Genomic DNA, 19,193 nt, shown 5'->3' with positions numbered 1-19,193 from the left:
AGGTCTTAATTAACAAAGACTGGGCTGTTTTATATCGCTCACTTTTTAATATGACTTAGTGTCGGATTTAACTATAATCCTCACAGTGAAAGAGACCATAAGTCTAGCGCTAAAAACGAATATTGAGATGCCTGAACATGAAATGTATGAACTAATTAGTTTGACTAATACACCTACAATACATCAAACATTTTGATAACAAATTCAAGCGAGTTCATTTAAAATACTATGACCGAATTGCTAATGTTCGGTTCTTTAATTCTTTTCAAATATGATGAGTAGCTGCTGTATATTTATACAAGCTACGATCTGCACTTAAATTAAAACAAGCTTTCTTGCCGTAAAAATCAAGCCAAACTAGCACATTTTTGGTGATAAAATTTGTTATGTGAATGCACGGCCAAAATGTGCCAATCGACCGGGGTTGCTATTTCATGAATTATTTAAATGAACGCAATTAGCTTTCAGTGTTCACTCTATTAATTAATAAAAAAGAAAAAGTTTTCTTTAGTTAATCAACTCCTCAGAACGCCACTTATCGTTTGCATTTGTTATCGTGGTTAGACTTACTGACCTCATAAAACTAGCCCATAACTCTTGCCTTGAAAGAAGAGTATATTCGACGGAAAGTTTCAATTTGATAATCTTCTTTTACTCATCGAATTGAATTTGGCTTTTGTTATTTGCTTACTTCTGATTTCAAACACCTTTTCTCATGATATCTCGGTTTAATTCAGATTCTCTTTAGAAAACTTAATTTATCACTAGAGAATATCATCGAAGAATATTACAATAGAATCTGTTAAATGAGACATATTGAACAGAATCAGAGTTTAGTTCAGCATTTATCATCATTGTTGGTTTTAATTCAAGTAAACTGGCTATCGATTTGTTGTTGTTGACTATTTCATGGTCCACGATTAAGAACGACAATCAAAACAACACACAATGGAAAGAACCCATGAAATCTTTGATGCGAAAAAGCTGCACTGATGGTATTCATGGTAACCTAGTGTACCATTAAACCATTGTTTCTAAAGACATCTAAAAATATGTTGGTTTCATTGTCGTTTTTACTCGCAGACTGTGAAACAATCGACATATGATGAAAACAAATAACACAATAACCATCCCAGACATTCATTAATCAACTCTTGTTGGTTAATTTCAAATGGGCAATAATAACCGTGTGATAATGTTTTTAGTCACCTCTCGTTCCGAATACAATAGTCGTATAACTTTACACCAGACTGCGGCTGATTAGGCTATCTTCTTCAGCCACTCTTCATATAGCAACAATGACTAGAAAATGGTGGCTGAAAAAGACAGCCTAACAAGAAATCAGAATTTTTTGTATGGTTCAAGTTTTTGTACTATTCATCGGACGTTAACAATTTTGGGATCTCTTTGGTCCCCCCAAGCTTAGTGGAAACAAACCAACTACATTGGAAAAAAGGACAGTTTTGGAAATATATTGGAAAATATAAGACAGTTCTGATGAAAAAAGCGTTTAAAGGAGTATCCACTTGAAATAAACTCTTTCAAGACATTTTCAAAGTGCAATGCACTCAAAATTTTGACGGTCATGAGCACCAACTTTCAATTTTTTCACTAACAGCTTAATGATACATGAATTTTTATTCTTTTTCCTTTATTATTTTTCTTCAAGACTTCTTTAAAACAGGAATAGTCTAATAGAGTTATATCTAATCTGCTGTGACCATCTCAAGACCTGAAGACCTGACTACGCCCGTGGTTTCAAGTTGGTCAATAGCTAAGGATATGCACATGCTGTGATAAAAAAAAATTTACTCGCTTAAATTTATAACAAAACTGTGTGTTGTGTGTTACCAAGAAATAAGACCCCATGTTTTCTTTTTAATTTTTTTTCAACATTACTCCTGCTGTTGAACAATGAATCTTCATGACACGGGTTATTATATTTGTTGACTACCATTTAATGAGATCGGTCTGAAACCTATCCTATAATTTTTCATAGTCCGTTTTCTTAGTCCTTTTTTAGAGTTTTTTAAAAGCAAAGTTTTATAGTTTATATGATTGGGGGATCTCATTAGACACTACGGTGTGCACGATACCCTCCAAACGTATGTTTTTTCGGGAAAAAATTACACATTCCTAGTGATTTGACCCTGTCAATGGAAACCAGTTGAAAGTTCACTAAATATTTTAAATTGTAAGAAGTTTACTAGCAAGAAAACGATAACAAAATAATAAATTTGTACGATATCAACAAAAAAAAAATAGAAAAGATCAACAGTTGTCAAGCAGGAAGCGTCTAAAAATTGAGAAAGATCGTTTAAAGCAACACGGCGGAATCGATAGTCAATAAAGAATTATCAAAATTTATTCACAAAATCAGAGCTAATTACAAAGATCCGATAATTAACGTTAAAACGCTAAAAATTCCTACTGGTACTCTTCTCACTGAAGACGCATGATCACAAGCATTACTGCCATATTAGCTTGTCAGGAAGAATTGCGTGAAAGTCTATGGTTGAAGATAAATTAGATTATGTTGTTTTTCAAAACGAAAAGCATCTTTTCGTTTTGATGCTAGTTTAGACAAAATGTTGATATACAGTTACAATACGGCATTTATTGCCAGCGCTTCACTTCCTTAGTTTAAAAATAATACCAAACAATTTTAGCGCTCTAGAGCAACTGATCCGGTTGTGCGACAAAAAATAAACATGCGAACGCAAAAACGTAGGTGTTATTTTGCTGTCGTTCTAACGAGCAGAGGGATGACAATCAAATCTTTCCATACCAGTGCTTGGCGTTTACCATCTGATCATGAATAAGCGTCAGTCTAAAACATCGCTTTGGATATACTTTTTTGAAACAATATTCGAAACCCTCAATATTGCAATACGTTATCCCTAGAATACTACGGCATGTTTTCTGTGCTCACTTAGAGTTGGTGATAAAGCGAGCCATCCCCAAATCAGAAATTTATCGTGTCAGCTTTGTTGTGGAAAAATTTTTGCCTGTTGCAGAAAAAGATTTTCTAATACCTGAGAGCACAAACAGACCAAGCTATATTTTCATAAAATCAATAACGGCTGTTTTTTGCTAATTTGGACAATACCGCGACTTGCGTGCAGCAATCTAGCGCAGTTTTCGATGCTCGATTGAAACCATTCTTTCAATTTTATTGCAAAGGAGCGGACGAACACTGACAGTTGCGCGAAATGTGAACAGACTGTTGTCAACATCGTAGCACTCTTGTGGAACAGAAGAGGTGAAAGTTAAAATAATTTAGCAGCAAATACAAACCATTTCACCAGTAATTTTTTTTGGTTATTTGCAATGCAGAAAAATTGTATAGTTGAAAAGACATTACTATTTTTACTGATTAAAAATTATTTTGAAATCTTCAAATGTATCTCGTGTTCAATTTAGTTCCTCTTTGTTCACAATTAAAAATAATAATATATTGTTCTCAGATACTGTAAATACAATTTTTGTATCTAAATGTATCTGAAAGGACACCAATAAGGCATTAAGCCTGTCAAGTGGTGCCTAAGAGCAAATTGTTTCTTTATGGGTTGTACGATTTTCTTTACCTCCAACACCCATCCCCCGAACTAAATCAAAATTTAAAAACTGAACTGGAAAAAACACAATTCATCTTTGATTTCAATACAGAAACAAAAAAACACCAAAAGAGCGAAGTCTTACCAAAAAAGCCTTTATGAGTTCCTCATTGTCACAAATCTAATTATCTTCCAGATCATGAAGTAAATGCGGCAGTTGTTTGGATTTACACTGAACAATTTTTAAGACAATGCTTACATCCCACTTCACTAAAATATTAAACAGTTTGCGTAAGCACCACTTAAGAATTTTGCTTTCTTGCTTAGTTCCTTTTGACCTATTTTTAATTGTTTTGATTCTTTTTGAATCATTAGTAATAACTTCAATTTCATCTTTGGAAATGACATCATTTAACTCTGTGTTATGTTGTTCATTTCTTATAATTTTACTCAGACACTTCATCAGTTCATAAACATGCAGTTCACGTATTGATAGTAAACGATGCTTTTGTCTTATGTTGTTGATTGAGTTAAACTTTTTAACACCAAAGAGTATTCTCCACACCAGTATTTGTATTTTTTCAAGCGCCAAGAGATCTGTTTTATTAGCAGAGCCATAAATCAGAACTCCATATTGGAAAACAGGTTGTATGTAGATCTTTTATAAATGCAGCATTCGTTTTTGACTAACGAACTGTCTGAAAAATCGTTGCGGTTGAATGTTGCCAAAAATTTTTTTTTGGACGAACTTAACATGTTTTTTAAAAATTAGGTTCATATCAATATGTAATCCCAAATACTTGACACATTGTGCATAGGCAATAGTCACACCGTTGAAACAAAAGTTGGCCCTATTAGTTAGCAATGGACAGCTTGGGGTCAACAAGTACGTTTTTTGTTGATTTAACGTTAGTTTATTTTCACCAAGCCACTTCTCAATTTTGGTTAGATCTTGTTGTACGCAATCAATGTTTTTGCTATCGTAACTACAATGCAAACAGGTGTCTTCAGCAAAAAGAGTGACCTCAAGAGTATGGCAGACTTTCGGCATGTCATTTATATACAAAAGGAACAAAACGGGACCTAAAACTGAGTCTTGTGGAACCCCACAGTTTATTGCTAAAACTCTAGACCTTAGGCTGTTGTGTAGTACAAATTGCTTTCGGTCAGTAAGGTAGGAAGAAATTAATTCCAGACTATGGCCTCAAAGACCATAAATTCGCACTTTTTTAACAACAGGTTGTGATCTACGGTATCAAAGCCTTTTTTAAATCCAAAAATGCGCAACAGTTTTTTGTACTAGTGATTTTGTCTGACATTAAGCTATCTATCACAATTGCTATAGCGTCCACTGTACTCCTTTTATTACGAAAGCCAAACTGTTTATCTGTAAAGACGCTGTTTTTGTCCAGAAAATCTACTATTCTCGACTTGAGAATTTTTTCAAAAATTTTTTCTACAATAGGTAATAAGGAAATGGGTCTGTAATTAGAACAAACGCTCTTGTCTGCGGATTGTGTATAGGAACAACTTTGGCTGTTTTCAAACAGTTTGGGTAATTGCCGTCTGCAATTGATCGGTTTATTAAGTTTATTAAGTCAGTCAAAAGGGGTGCTATGGTGCATTTTACTGCTTTAAGGAATTTGTTGCTGATTCTATACTGGTCCTCAGAGATTTTGTTTGATAATTTATCTATAATACACTCTATTTCCTTTTCATTAGTGCCAAGAAGTAACATAGTTGCTTATACTTTGTCAATAAAGGAGAAATTTGGACTGGAGTCAAACTTACTGTTTACGTCAGATCCTATTGTGCTGAAGAAATTATTGAACACCTCACAATTTGGGCTAAAGTCATTATCATTGAGACTTGCAGCTGAGGGTTTCAGACTTTTCATTGTTTTGTAAAAGTGTTTATTCCCTTGTTCTTCCTTGCAGGAGAGATATACATCAAAGTACTTCCTTTTAGACTGTCTTATAACTGCTTTGGCTTTGTTTCGCTGCTGCTTGAACTTTAACCAATTTTCTTGTGTTTTACAACGAATGTATTCCTGATATAACTTTTTCTTGCGCTGACATTCTTTTTGAACCTTATTATCCAACATTTTTTCGGTCTCTTAGTAGACTTTTTTGTTTCTTTCGGAACATATTTGTTCAAAACTTGGGCAAGAATCTCAAAAAACTTTGTGAACGCTACCTCACTTGTTCCATACGTAAAAAATTTAGCATTCTTTTCTAATTCATGTTGTAAAACAAAATTCATATTTAATAGTGTTTGTTCATTTTTTGGTTTTTTCCAACACCTATAGCTCCATTTTCCGTTATCATCAATGTTGCACATCTCAATCTGTGTATCACAAAGTACAGTGAAATGATTTGTTATAGCCGTTTCTACAATGGACACTGTTACGTCATGATTAGCAAAGCAAAGGTCTATTGATGTGCCTCCACCTCTACATGTTCTGGTTATTGGTTCCGAGTTCATACTTTCTAACTCAAAGAGACTTAACGTGCCTTTAAGCAATTCGGATGCACTACTGCTACGAAGCAAGTCTATATTGAAGTCCCCACAAACCACGTCTTTCTGACCCAAGGGTATGTTTAAGTTGAGTATGTATTCTGTCAGCTGGTTTAACAGAAAACCACATTTTGTAGAAGGCGGTTTGTACACAACTGTTAAAAATGTGAACGGATGCAAAAAAAATATAAGAATCTGCAATTCATTCAGCTCAACCTTTGCAACAATTTTATAGGCAAGATTTTTCCTAACATAAAATGCAACAACCCCACCTCTTTTCTACCTGTCAGCGACTACCAAATTTTGATAGTTTTTTAAAGAAAAATAATCATGAGTGGGGCTTTTTGAAAGCCAAGTTTCAGTAAGTGCTATTATTTCGGGTTCTGATGTCTCGGCTAGGAAAGTTTCAAGTTCAGAAAAGTTCTTAGTAATCGATCGAATATTCTGCAGAAGTAATCGCATTAGTATACTGATTGCGTTGCAAACTCATTCATCTGGTCTTAAGAACACACGCAATGAGAAAAACAGCTCAAAGAAAAATTTGCAAGTTCTTGAATTTGTGCTGTCACCACGTTTTTCCTCCGCTTTTTGGAGTTATTACGCAGCTTTCACGATGTGCTGATTTGGAAGGTTATTGTAAATGGTATAATTTCGTAGAGAATCTAAAAATGTCAGCGGAAATCATAGACACTCGGTTTCTTACCCTTATGGATAAGCAGTCGCGAGAATCACAACCACTTTTAATTTTAAACCTAGTAAGAGTCCGCAAAAATCTCAGACACTAGGTTACTGAAGCTTCTGACTAAGCAGTCGCGGAAATCACAATTACTTAAATAAAATCTACTAAGACTCCGCGGAAATCACAGATTCTTTGTTGTTTTCATAAATAATTTCGTAGTCGCGAATATCACTACTAATCTTTTTTATGTAAAAATCTTATAGGAGTCAATTATAGGAGGAATTAAAGCCAATTGTTCTGTATCAGAGAAACTAAAAACTAGAAACTAAATGTATTGATAGCGAAATGACTTTATTTGATTTATTTTCGCAACGTGCAGTTTGCAATTTTTCGTTCAGGAAGTGGTTTTGTCGAAACCTCTTCGGTCGCCGAAATTTTCAATATTAATAAACCTTAATTATTTTTCCGGTAATTCTCAAAAACATTTCTTGAAAAAATTGTTGAAACGTTGTTTAAAACCTTTTCGTGAAGTCGATATCCTAACTTTCTTCTGAGGCTTGACCGAAAACTCTCCTGACAGGTTGAAACGGTTAGCAACCTTTATTATTAGAATTTTTGCGATAGGCTGGGAACTTAATATACGATCGGATGTTACCTCACTTTTTATCACCGTCAATATCTTAGAAATGAAGTAGATGAAAAGATGGACATTATGAATCCTGTTTGAAATTGTTACAATAGTCTTAAACTTAGTGAGAATTAGAAAGAAAGTTTATATATACATCTGATTTGATGTTGACAGTCATAATACTTTTCTGCTTAGTACCTATTTGTTTTACAACTGTTTTGCCTGCTCAATTTACGATGCATCAACAGACAGTGAAGCTGCTGACCTACACAGGAAAAACACAGGACATTCCAAACTGCAGCACAAGACTTGTGGCAAGGATGCAGACGAACGGACTCTACAAATCACTACTTGGGACAGAGGAGCAACCCAACGAGCCTGCACCACTTGCCAATGGGGCGAGCAATGATGAAAAGAAGAACCACAAGGTGCTGAAGGATGCATATGAGAAGGAAGTTGCAGGGAGAAACGGAACACTGTGTGGTGCCATCTGGAACTGACTCTAGATGCAACAACCCTCATGCCGATGAGACATGACTGTGTGGAAGATGACGGCATCGGAGAAGGAGCAAAGACTTGGATGCTTTTGCAAGAGAGATTTCAGATTGTGGAAATGCCGATAGTGGTGACTTTAGTGGCACAGCTTGCTCGACTGCAGCTCGAGGATGCTGAGGATTTGGATGGTTTCTTCATCAGAGGTCAGGAGTTGCTCAAGGCTACAAGAAGCAGGTGAAGCAGTCTCAGAGACCCTCTTCAACGCCCTGGTCCTCAATGGTCTGCCAATGATGTATGAAAATTTTGTTATACAGGAAAGCTTTAACCCGGCAACGAACTTCACAGAGTTGAGGAAAAGGCTGCAGAACTTCCTTGAGAGCACAGCACAAAGTGGCACAAGGGACAGAGTGGTTCGGTGGCACTGGCAGTGAAGCGTGACTTCAAGAAGGGACCCAAAAAAGGAGATTGATTTGTGTGTGGGATCCCTGGACACTTTGCCAAGGACTGCAGGAGGAAGGAGACAGCACAATGCAGCAAATGTGGTGAGAAAGGTCACCTAGACAGGGCATGCAAGAGACAATGAGATGGAGGCAAACACGAGTCAGTGGCAATGGGTCCAACATTGGCTTCACCAGACGAGGAATACTGGGCAGCTCTTACCCAGTGGTAGACAACAGGCATGCTAGTGGACAGTTGTTGTACAGATCACATAGTGACGAACATCGATGCGTTCCTGGACTTTGTGCCCATTCAATGTCTGGTCAGAAATCCCAACGGAGAGGCTTCCAGAGTGGTGGGCAGAGGCTGTGTGAGGATCAGCATACCCTCAAAAAAAGGGGAATTCCAATGCGAACTCAAAAATATTTTGTGTGTGCCGGATTATTCTTCAAAGCTCCTATCAGTCTCAAGATGCACGGAGTGGGGATATAGTTTCACTTTTGAGAAAGGAAACAGCTGAATGAAACTCCAGAAGGGAACTCGGGTAAGACTAACACAAGAAAAAAACTTGTTTTTCTTACCCTGCGGCGTTCTAGAATTCAAGATGAGTTCCAACAGCGTGAAACTTGACAGTGCAAGGAAGTGGCACAGACGATTGGGTCAATTGAATCAAGCGGATGTGGTCAGGAATGCACCAGATTCAGTGAGGGAACTCGATGATGTATTCAATGTGTGTGAATTGGCCATGATCACAAAGACTCCAGTACCAAGAGTGGCAGAGACCCAAGCAGAAGAGAAGCTGGAGAGGGTGTTCACAGACGTGATGGGACTTTTCAGAGTAGAGTCACTGTCAGGGTTCCGGGTCTGCATTGTGTTTGTAGACCAGTACAAGAAATTTTTGTTTGTGGAATTGCTTAAGGCAAAGAGTGAAGCACTGGCCAGCCTGAAGAAATTTGTTCTCAGTGTGGGGACGCCCAAGAAGCTGAGGCAAAACAATGCGAAGGAGTTTCTCTCAGAGCAGTTCATGACATACTGCTTAGATGCAGGCATTCTACAGGAGAAGACCATACCAGAGACGGCACAACATAATGGGTTAGTTGGGAGGTGCAAGAGGACACTGCTGGAGATGGCGAGATGTTTGCTCATTGACTCAGGACTTCCCAAGATGATGTGGGGAGCAGCAATTCTTCACGCAAAACGGATCAGGAACCTGGTTGTGAGACGAGGAGAAGAAAAATGTCCGGCAGAGCTGATGCCATGTATAAAACCTAAGCTTTCAATTAATAAACTATCTATTTTTGGTTGCACAGTCTTCATGAGAAAGCGGGAAAGAGATGTCAACAAGTTTGAACCCAGGGCACTGGAAGGAAAAATTGTGGGTTACACTGAAGGAGACAACGGATACTTGGTGTACGTACCCAACACACACAAGGTTGTGGCAGTTCGAGATGTGATCATCAAGGAGTCCGAAGTGGGCTCAATCCCTGACAACACAGAGACGCACGACCTACTAGATGAGGTGTCACAGCAACTGGGGATCTGGCACCCAGATGATGTTCATCAAGACGATGGCAACAAAGAGGAACAGGGCACGTCTACTGCAATAAAGGAAGAGTGGCATGACGCAGAGAGCGTGAACACTCAAGAAACGACACTGAGACTAGATGCCTCGGATGTTGAGGAAGCAGCAACGGATGAAGAATCTACTGCAACAAGAAAGAGTCTCAGAGACTCTGAGTCACTGGAAGACAGTGAAACGGAGGACTTCTCACAGACAGTTGGCTTCTTTGAAGAGGCACTGGAGCAAGCGGACAGGGCAGAGCCCAGACGAGGGACACGAGCAAGAAATGTTCCGCAATTTTTCGGAGAAGTCCAGACCCATCTTGCTGTGACTGAGGGTAACTATGTGGAACCCAAAACAGTCTACGTTGCCAAGCAGGCTCTCGAATGGGACCAGTGGTACCGGGCAATGAATGACTAGGTCAAGGCACTCCAAGACAACGAGACTTGGGACCTAGTGAGACCACCCACAGACAGGGACGTCACACCGGGCAAATGGGTCTACAAAGCGAAATTGGGACCCAGTGGTCAAGTCGACAAATACAAAGCACGCCATGTGGCAAAAGGCTTCAAACAAGTGGAAGGACTGGACTACTTTGAGACTTTTGCGCCTACCTGTAAGCCAGACACATTAATGATTCTACTTCAGTTATCAGCGAAGCAGGGCCGTGTGATGCACCAATTTGATGTCAAGACTGCTTTCCTCCACTCACTAATCGAAAAAGAAATTTATCTGGAACAGCCACAGGAGTTTATAAAACGCGGATCAGATGGGGAGAAGTTAGTATGTCGACTAAATAAATCAAAATATGGTTTAAAACAGGCTGCTAACAATTGGTTCAAAGAACTGGCAAACTTCCTACTGAGACAGGGTTTCACCAGAAGCAGGCACGATCACTGCTTGTTCGCAAGATCAGATGCAGAGGATAACACCTCCATCTTGGTCTGGGTTGACGACATCATAGTAGCATCAGGAAGTATGAAAGTGATCTCCGATCTCAAGAAGGCACTAGAAGCAACATTTCACATGGAAGACAGAGGGAGACTACACTGGTTTCTGGGCCTTAGAATCAGAAAAGAAGAGGACAAAGTCACAGTCGACCAAGAACGCTACATAGAAACAATGCTGGAGCGGTTTTAAATGGATCAATGCAAACCCTCAAGAACTCCAGCTGATTTGAATTTGAAACTTCAGACAGCACAGAACAGAGACAAAGAAGTGGACCAGAGGATCTACAGAAGCTTGGTTGGATCACTTCTTTATCTGGACAAACAGACGAGGCAAGAAATCTTGTTCACAATCAACAATCTTTCCAGGTACATGAATGCACTTAACAATCAACACTGGCTATGCGGAAAACGACTTCTGCCATATCTTCAAGGTCCAAAAGATTTAAAACTTACTTACACAAAAGAAGCTAGTTATGATTTAGTGGGGGAGAGTGATGCAAACTGGTCTGGAGATGTGAACGACGGAAAATCAACAACGGGCTATTACTTCAAGCTCAACGGACGTGGCGCAGTAGTCAGCTGGGGTGTCAAAAAGCAGGCCACAGTTGCTTTTTCTTCATCAGAAGCAGAATATCAGGGCATGGCAGCAGCAGTTCTGGAAGCACTCTACAGGAAACAACTTCTGAAACAGCTTCTAGAGGATTTTAGCATCAAACAGAAACGTCCAATAGCAATTGGAGAGGACAACCAAAGTTGTATCAGACTTTGCCAAAACCCATTCATGCACATGAGGAGCAAGCACATCAGACAAAGTTTCATTTCATTCGGGACAAGACGGAGGATGGGACTATTTCAATTCTTTACGTTCCTACAGACAAAATGGCAGCGGACATTTTCACAAATTCCTTACCCGTTCCGAAAGTGTAAAAATTCAGAGCAGTTTTGATGGGAACAGATTCTAGAGCAATCAGCTCAAGTCTGGGTGGGGGTGTTAGAATATCGATCAAACTATAGTCTTAAACTTAGTGAGAATTAAAAAGAAAGTTTAACTTACCAGATTAGAAAGACAAAAGCAAATTGATTTTAATCAGAGGATTTTTATAAATGAATCGTCAAGAAATGGTGCTTAGAATCAATATTCGGTTCAAATTGGTGAATCTAGATAACTAATATTAGAGTAAGATTTATTGATATAAACTCTTCCCAGCATGTATTGAATGATTATGATACCACCGGAAATGTGAACGAATTCTTAGAAAATGTAAATGCATACCATCTATGGTTTCCCCTGCGACTGATTTCTGGGAAATTTGCAGACGCAAACCATATTGGGCAACCCTTGCGACTCCCACTGTAAATCATGGTGCTAAGATTAGTTTTGTATCTTGACTTTCTCGCACTGATAATGGGTATATATACAGCTGATTTTTGAGCCGTTTTTCATCCCCAAAATCAAATCACCATCTTGATCTAATAATCAGATCTCTCCTGTAAATCTCTAAATTCTACTGTAAAATATCATTCTTGTTATTCTCTCATTTTGAGAAATTAATTTTTCTACTTAGTTAAAAACGCTTTTATTTTTTATTCCGCTTGCGAAAATCCATAACCCAACAAAAATCAAAAACATTTATTCCCTACAGCTGGACTATTTGTCAGTTACCCCGAAACTAATAAGAATCGTTCTCAAATCAAAGTGCTTAAAAATTACTTCAAATTACTTCTGTCCAATTTATTTTATTACCAATTCAGCTAAAAACAGGTGCTGCTGTTGCATGCCCTCGTGAACGGATTTTGCCTCACTATGAACTGCTTACAAGATAGAAAATTTATCCTCTTTTCTTGCCTGTCTTTATACGTCGTGTCTGGCCTCGCTGACAATTTTTGGAGTCCATTTCTACCGACAGAATTTTCAAAACGAGGAATCAGTGATACAACCATCGGAGTCGTTATTGCAGTTTTCGATGTTGCCTGTTTTGTTACTCCATGTTTAATTTTGGCTATGGACAACGTCACATTAAATCGGCATTCTTTCTGTCTGTCTACTTTAACCCTGGCCATTTCCTGCATAGCTTTCGGACAATTATTATGGATACAGTCCAATATAGCTTTCATAACAGCAAGCATATTTTTCCGATCTTTGATGGGATTCGGAAATGCGTTAGCTTGGTGCTCAGGTGCTACCATATTTCTCTCACTATATCCAGATGACGCCGGAAAAGTTTTTAGCTGGATCTCGGCGGCCCAGAGTACTGGAATGGTTTTGGGTACCCCTTTCGGTAGTTATTTGTATGGACTGGGGGGCTACCATTTACCCTTTTCAATACTGGGCTTGAGTGAAATTGTACTATCCGGAATAACTTATATTATTCTATCTAAGGGAGAGACCAGGGCGCCTGACAGCTGTCTAGAAAATGAGAAAACAATGTTACAGCAACATGACTTGTCGGCTCAAATGTCAACAACAATAACACCAAAAATAACTGAAGAAGAACTGGCATGTGCTAAAATGACAGAAGAGGAGCTAGCTGCATCAGGTGAAAGCAGCAAAATCAGCTCTGTGACACAATTTCTGACAAACCCGGGGGTTCTTTGTTTATCATTACAGTTAATCATATCCGCCTCGACCCTCGGATTCTTTTTTGTTAGTTTTGGACCATATTTGCTGAGCACATTTCAAATTGGTAGCCAAGATGCCGGTTCGTATTTTCTGCCCTTCACCGTAGTGCGTGCAACTTCGGCACCCTTTCTGGGCTATATTACCGACAAGGGCTACGCCGGAGTAATGTTCGCAGTATCCAGTGCAATTCTCGCAGTTCCCTCCTTTTTTATACTTGGGGTTTCCGGAGTCATTGAGTTCCTGAACAATCTGTACCTAGTTGAAACTGTGATCGCTCTTATTGGTATCAGCTCTATGTGTTGCTTTGTGTCATTTGTTCCACTGCTGCGCAAAATTTATGGAAAAAGAGAGGGGATAAGGATGGAAGTTATTGATTCCCAAGCATCAGCTTTAAGTTGTGCATGTTATGGAACTGGAATGGTGTTTGGACAAAGTGCAATTGGTGGACTCGCTCTGCAGTATTTAGGATTCAACAACAGCTGTTTCTTAGAAACTGTTCTGCTGGTGTTATCTGATATGATTGGGTTACTTTATCTGATTAGAAGTCGCTTGATATTCGAGTAACACTTGAATTAAATTTTGACCAAAAGCGTGTATTGATTAATTGTAACTGATCGAAACTTGACTGCCTGTAGTGTGATGTAGTATGATTTGAAATGCCAGCGGTGTGATGGAGTATGGTGCGAAAAAGTCTCGCATGTGATGCAAAATCAACGCTGAAACGGGTTAAGAACAGAATATATTCAGGCTGACAATATTTATACAATAATGTTAATTAGTCTGATAATTGAATTATCATAGTTATGGACAGTTAAAATTCGTGATAAAATTAGAAATGAAATTTTACAGAAAGCTTTTAGGGACAATGATCACTATAAGATATGCATATAGTACTTTTTTTCAATTTGCAAAAGGAGAGATAAATTAACCTCCATTTTCATGAAACAAAAAGTAAATGACATTCTATCGGATGTCAAAAAAAGCAACACTATCAGGAGACCGCAAGCAATTCAAATTAAAAAAACATACCCTTGATTTCAAATAGACCGTTTTGAAAGCTTTGGTTAATTGAGAGAAACTGCGTCTAGGAAAAAAACCGTAGTCTGATTCTAATACGAGATAAAACTGCACGGAAAACCCCCTTGTTGGCATTGAACTTCAGTCGTGATAAATCTGTTCGTTGTGTGAGCTTCATATCAGGTCCCAAGGGCTGCTAAGGCAAGACCACAGCTCACGCTTAAAGCGCAGTTCTTTTAACAGTCCATTGCAATTTTGGATAAACAAGTGTGATTTTCCTTGGGATTCTTCCCTTCAATAACTAAGTGTATTTTTCCTGTGCGCACTCTCTTTGGAATAAATTTTTGATACAGATTGGAAATCTCGATATCAAAAACAGTAACAGGAAAACCAACAAAACCAACCAAATACATCCCGTTCAAGATTTTCTCCTCGACTTCATTTAGCAGATTTTGCAGATACTTTCACAAACTCAAAATTTTAAAACATCTCTCTCGGTTTTGACCTGTTAAACAGAGGCACTCAACATCAGAGACAAAAAGGAATGCTTGAGTTAAATGTTTGTGACATGTTCCACCGCTCTCCATTAATTGCTGAAAAGGCAAAAACACAATGAGGCTAACAATTTTTTTTCAAAATAAGGAAAAGAATGAAAGTATTTTGTTGAAAGCTTAAAATTTTTGGATTCAAACTCGTTTTTCAGAGTCTGAAAATAAGTTTTAGCTGTTAATATGAGCTTGAAAATGAATATAAATTGGAAACGTTTCCAATACATTTTATTTTTGTTGATAAATTAATTATGGAAAAAAACTCAAATGACAATTGAGGCTCATTTGACAACGCTAGAGATTTTAAGATCCAAGCAAACGATTATTGTATACTATATATCATTTACAAGATAATTCTTTGACAAAATATTATTATTATTTTCATTTAGAACCTTTGGTAAGTTATAACGGATCAAACCAGGCGCACAACCAACCAAAGTTTATTTAAATAATAACCAGAATAACGAAATCAACTAATAGCTGGTTCTCATTTTTCGTCAATATATCATTACCCTTCTAGGCTTATGAGGAACAGGTAGGAGAAAACTTGAGAAGCTAATTCTGTATTAAGCAGTCAGAGTGAACTAAAGTGTGCAATCACGAAGTTGATTTGCGGGAGCAAGACAAAGTAGCAAGAAAATCCCCACTAAAAAACCATTTTGATTAATGCGCACTGAATTTAATTTTTATTAACGAGGTATCGCCTGACTTTTGTTTTTTTAAAAAAACAAAAGGTCTATTTATACTACCAGTCATACGTTAACTTTGCTCAAGTTTTGCTTTTGATTGGTTTCAGATTAAAAACATAAGAAGAACATTGACTGAAAGGCAAGACATTTCTGTAACTTCTTTGGTGCAAGTTTACCGCATGATAGTATTTGTTACCAGTGCTTAAATTATAGCTGAATATTATACAAAACCTTACTAAAATTGTTATCTGCATTCGCGGAAAAACTTTTTTCAGTTATTTTCGTTACTGTCGCGTGTTTCGACATTTCGTTTGACTCTTTGTATGATATTACGTATATCAAAAGTGCACAGTAGCTAATTGTATGAAAGAATCATGAGCAACCCAATTGGACGCTTACCAAAAGTGAGGCTTACCAAAGTTTTCAACTTAATTCAACCGTGAATGCGTTTGCGTAATGGGTTCAGCTCGACTGAGTAAGAAATCGCTGTTCCCGTCATGGATAAAATCTTAATTTAGACCCCCATTGTAAGTTGTAACCAATTTTTGAAATATATTAACTGATCACATAAAAAAATATTGGATATAACTGAGGACCTTTAAACATTGCTTTTACAAATTGTCAAAAACCTTTAAATATTTGTAACCAACAGCATTTTTGACGCCTTGATGTCGTCTATTCTTTCTGTTGCAGTTGATGATGATCTTATGTACTTGCTGATCACAATTGGATAAAAAATATTGAATTGAAATAAAATGCTATAATAAACATTTGCAAAATTTTCCTGAAGAACACAACTTTAATTTTCCTCATTTGTTTTTTAACTCCAATAAGCATTTACTAAGTCTACTTAATTATGGAAAATTAAAGCCATTGTTCACAAATTTATTATCGTTTTTCTTGATTTAAAAATTAAACAAAACATCTATGGTTCTGCTGAGATTTAAAATTTTCAAATTGAAGCTAATTGAAAAATAGAAAGCTTTAAAATTTATCTTATTGAGTAAATTCGCAATAGCTCACACTTATTTAAAAAAGTTGTTTCTTGTTCATACCGAAAGCCTTGTCAAAAACACGTTTTACTGCGGATAAACCGTAAAACTTCCGTTCTAGACCCATCCACTTGTGATCAATGTGACCAATTCAGGTGACTATGCGAGTTGCTTTTTGTCAAGGCAATAACTTTATTGATTCCTCTTTGCAATTTACTATTTTTCTTAACACATCAAATTCATTTTTTTGCGTACGTACGAGGGTCAAGTCGCCACTAGATTTTTTTGGAGTGTTGATTCTCGACGCGGTATTAGTCGATTTAGAGAAATTTAGAGAAAAACATCGAAAACATGCAAATCGATTAGAGTGAACTGACAGAACGAATTATGCACTCTTAATTCAAAAGGCTAAGTGAATAGCCTTTTGGAAAAACAACAATCATTGGCAAAATCTCACAAATTACGACAACAAATGGAGCAAAAGAACAAATTTATTAAGTGGAAACATTATATAGGTGTACATAATCCTCCTTATTACAACGTCCACGGGCAAATATGAAATAATTTAAAAAGGTTAGTCACTAAAAATTGTACCCAAGGCCAATGCAGACAACAGCATGTATGTAATTCGCTTGCGATTGATTCCAACGAATCACGATTTAACCAATAATAGCCTGGTTAATGCTTCAGATTTAAACACGGGCATGTTCAAAATAATAAGAAAGACAAAACTACAAAACTTCTTCGAAATATTCTTGATGGGGTCTTCTAATGTCACTATTCAAGTCTCTAACTAGATCTAAAATTGAGCGAATAAAAACACCAGCCAGTTTATTATCCAATTCCTCTTCTAAAAGTGGGACCGGAACAAATATTCTGATATTCTGAGTTTTGGAAAAAAAAATCTTTGAGCGCCTCCTTGATGGTGACGCAGATGATGGATTTCATTGATAAGCATAAAATTATAAAGGGCAATTTGGATTTCAGAAAAAAAGTCAGCAACAGATGCAGTTTTAGAACTGGTTGAAACAGTTTCGTCTAATTTAGATCGAAGCAAAGAAACCTGCTATTTTTCTAGACCTTGCAAAAGCGTTTAATTCCACTTAGCAAAACATTTTCCTTAACAAAATTGTAATGTATGGTTTTTCCCAGGAAGCGAAAACATTACTTTTCATTTCATGCCAACCGCAGCTATAAGGTAAAATTTAATGGCATATTCTCTGATTGTGAATCACGGTGTGCCACAAGGAACTGTTTTAGGACCACTCATTTTTCTTTTTTATGTGACCGATTTCGCATCTAATATAAACACAACGGAAAAATTAATTCAATTCGCAGATGACACAATTATTGTCTGTTGAGGACCGAAAAGTAGCTTACATGGAAAAGTCATGGAAATTTTACAAAAAACAGAATATGGTAGAGATGAACAAACTAACTTTAAATACAAACAAAACCAAATTAATCTTTTTCGCGCGATAATTCTGATTTCGGATCTATTTTTAAAACGAAGTTCTCACAACACAACGAAAATTTGCAGATATCTATGCGGGTATTCAAATTGACAGGAATCATAGTTTCGATGAGCAGCTGAATAAAACCTTAAAGACATCAAATTCCCCTGAACGCGGGCGTTCTTCTAAACTCACTTGTGCTTTCAAACTTTGGGCAAACTTTTCAATCATTTTCGGCAAACTTTTTTCAAAATTTATCTGCAGAAAACGGCCTTAACCGACAGATTAACTGGGGTATAAGGTGTGCTTTCTAAGCAAAAAGTATGACAAAGCTAAAGATCCGCTAACCCAGACAAAGACCCTACCAGCTGAGCTAATAATAGCAAAAATGGGGCTAGTCAATTTTTATTGATAGCCAGGTCAAAAATTCAAAATTTTCACGGGTATCTGAGTCTTCAAAATACTCGAACAAAACTATTCAAAATTAGACAAAACGCCAAAACCATCTTTGGAATGAATTCGATTGTTCGTCAATGCGTACAAGAATGGAATTAGTCACCACAGTGACTTCGGTTGGCAAAAAATGAAAACCTTGAATGATTTCTTGCTCTAACATGAAAGAATTCCTTTGAATAGTAACGTTGTTTGTTTTAATTTGTTTGAATGATTTGAAGTTTTTTTGTTTCAAGTATAATTTACTTGTTGCAAAAAACTTCTGAAAATAGCAAAAAACTTCTGAAAAAAAATACAATCAGATCCTGGCAAAACCTTGGAAAGATCTGAGCTCTTCCGTGTCACTTGTTTCCTAAAGAGTCGGGTAACAAATTCTGCATTTGGGAAAACAGACCCGTTATATTTTTCTCCAGTCACTAAAGGCAAAATACACTGAAATTACAGCCAAAATATTGCATATGCACATACTGATGTTTGTACTTGTTTCACTCATAGCAAGGTTTTTCAGATCTCGACACAATGTGGCGTCGCACACCTTGATAGAGCAATTTCAGTAACCGATCACACCTTCAAAACATGTTCGAAACCAAAAAGC

General features: G+C 37.2%; 1 protein-coding gene across 12 annotated transcripts; it reads left to right on the top strand.

The window, feature by feature from the left end:
- Positions 1-260: 260 nt before the first annotated feature.
- On the top strand, positions 261-14,097 carry LOC142340956 (MFS-type transporter SLC18B1-like). Of its 12 annotated transcripts, none has more exons than XM_075391750.1 (2): positions 261-678; positions 12,469-14,097. In XM_075391750.1, the coding sequence occupies exon 2, from the start codon at positions 12,630-12,632 to the stop codon at positions 14,007-14,009; it is 1,380 nt and encodes a 459-aa protein (XP_075247865.1). In that variant the 5' UTR covers positions 261-678; positions 12,469-12,629; the 3' UTR covers positions 14,010-14,097. The 12 variants fall into 12 exon arrangements, with proteins under 12 accessions (XP_075247865.1, XP_075247862.1, XP_075247859.1 ...); XM_075391747.1 differs by having other exon boundaries at positions 261-726; XM_075391744.1 differs by having other exon boundaries at positions 261-726; positions 12,391-14,097.
- Positions 14,098-19,193: the final 5,096 nt, after the last annotated feature.

This window comes from Convolutriloba macropyga, chromosome 6 (genome assembly GCF_964194025.1).
Source record: "Convolutriloba macropyga chromosome 6, txConMacr16.3, whole genome shotgun sequence".
Lineage (NCBI taxonomy): Eukaryota > Metazoa > Xenacoelomorpha > Acoela > Convolutidae > Convolutriloba > Convolutriloba macropyga.
The sequence above is the reverse complement of the archived record's forward strand: the minus strand, read 5'-3'. Positions and strand labels throughout refer to the sequence as shown.

Bases quoted from the DNA above. Each gene is read 5' to 3' on its own strand.
- LOC142340956 (XM_075391750.1), top strand. From the start codon at position 12,630: ATGAACTGCTTACAAGATAGAAAATTTATCCTCTTTTCTTGCCTGTCT.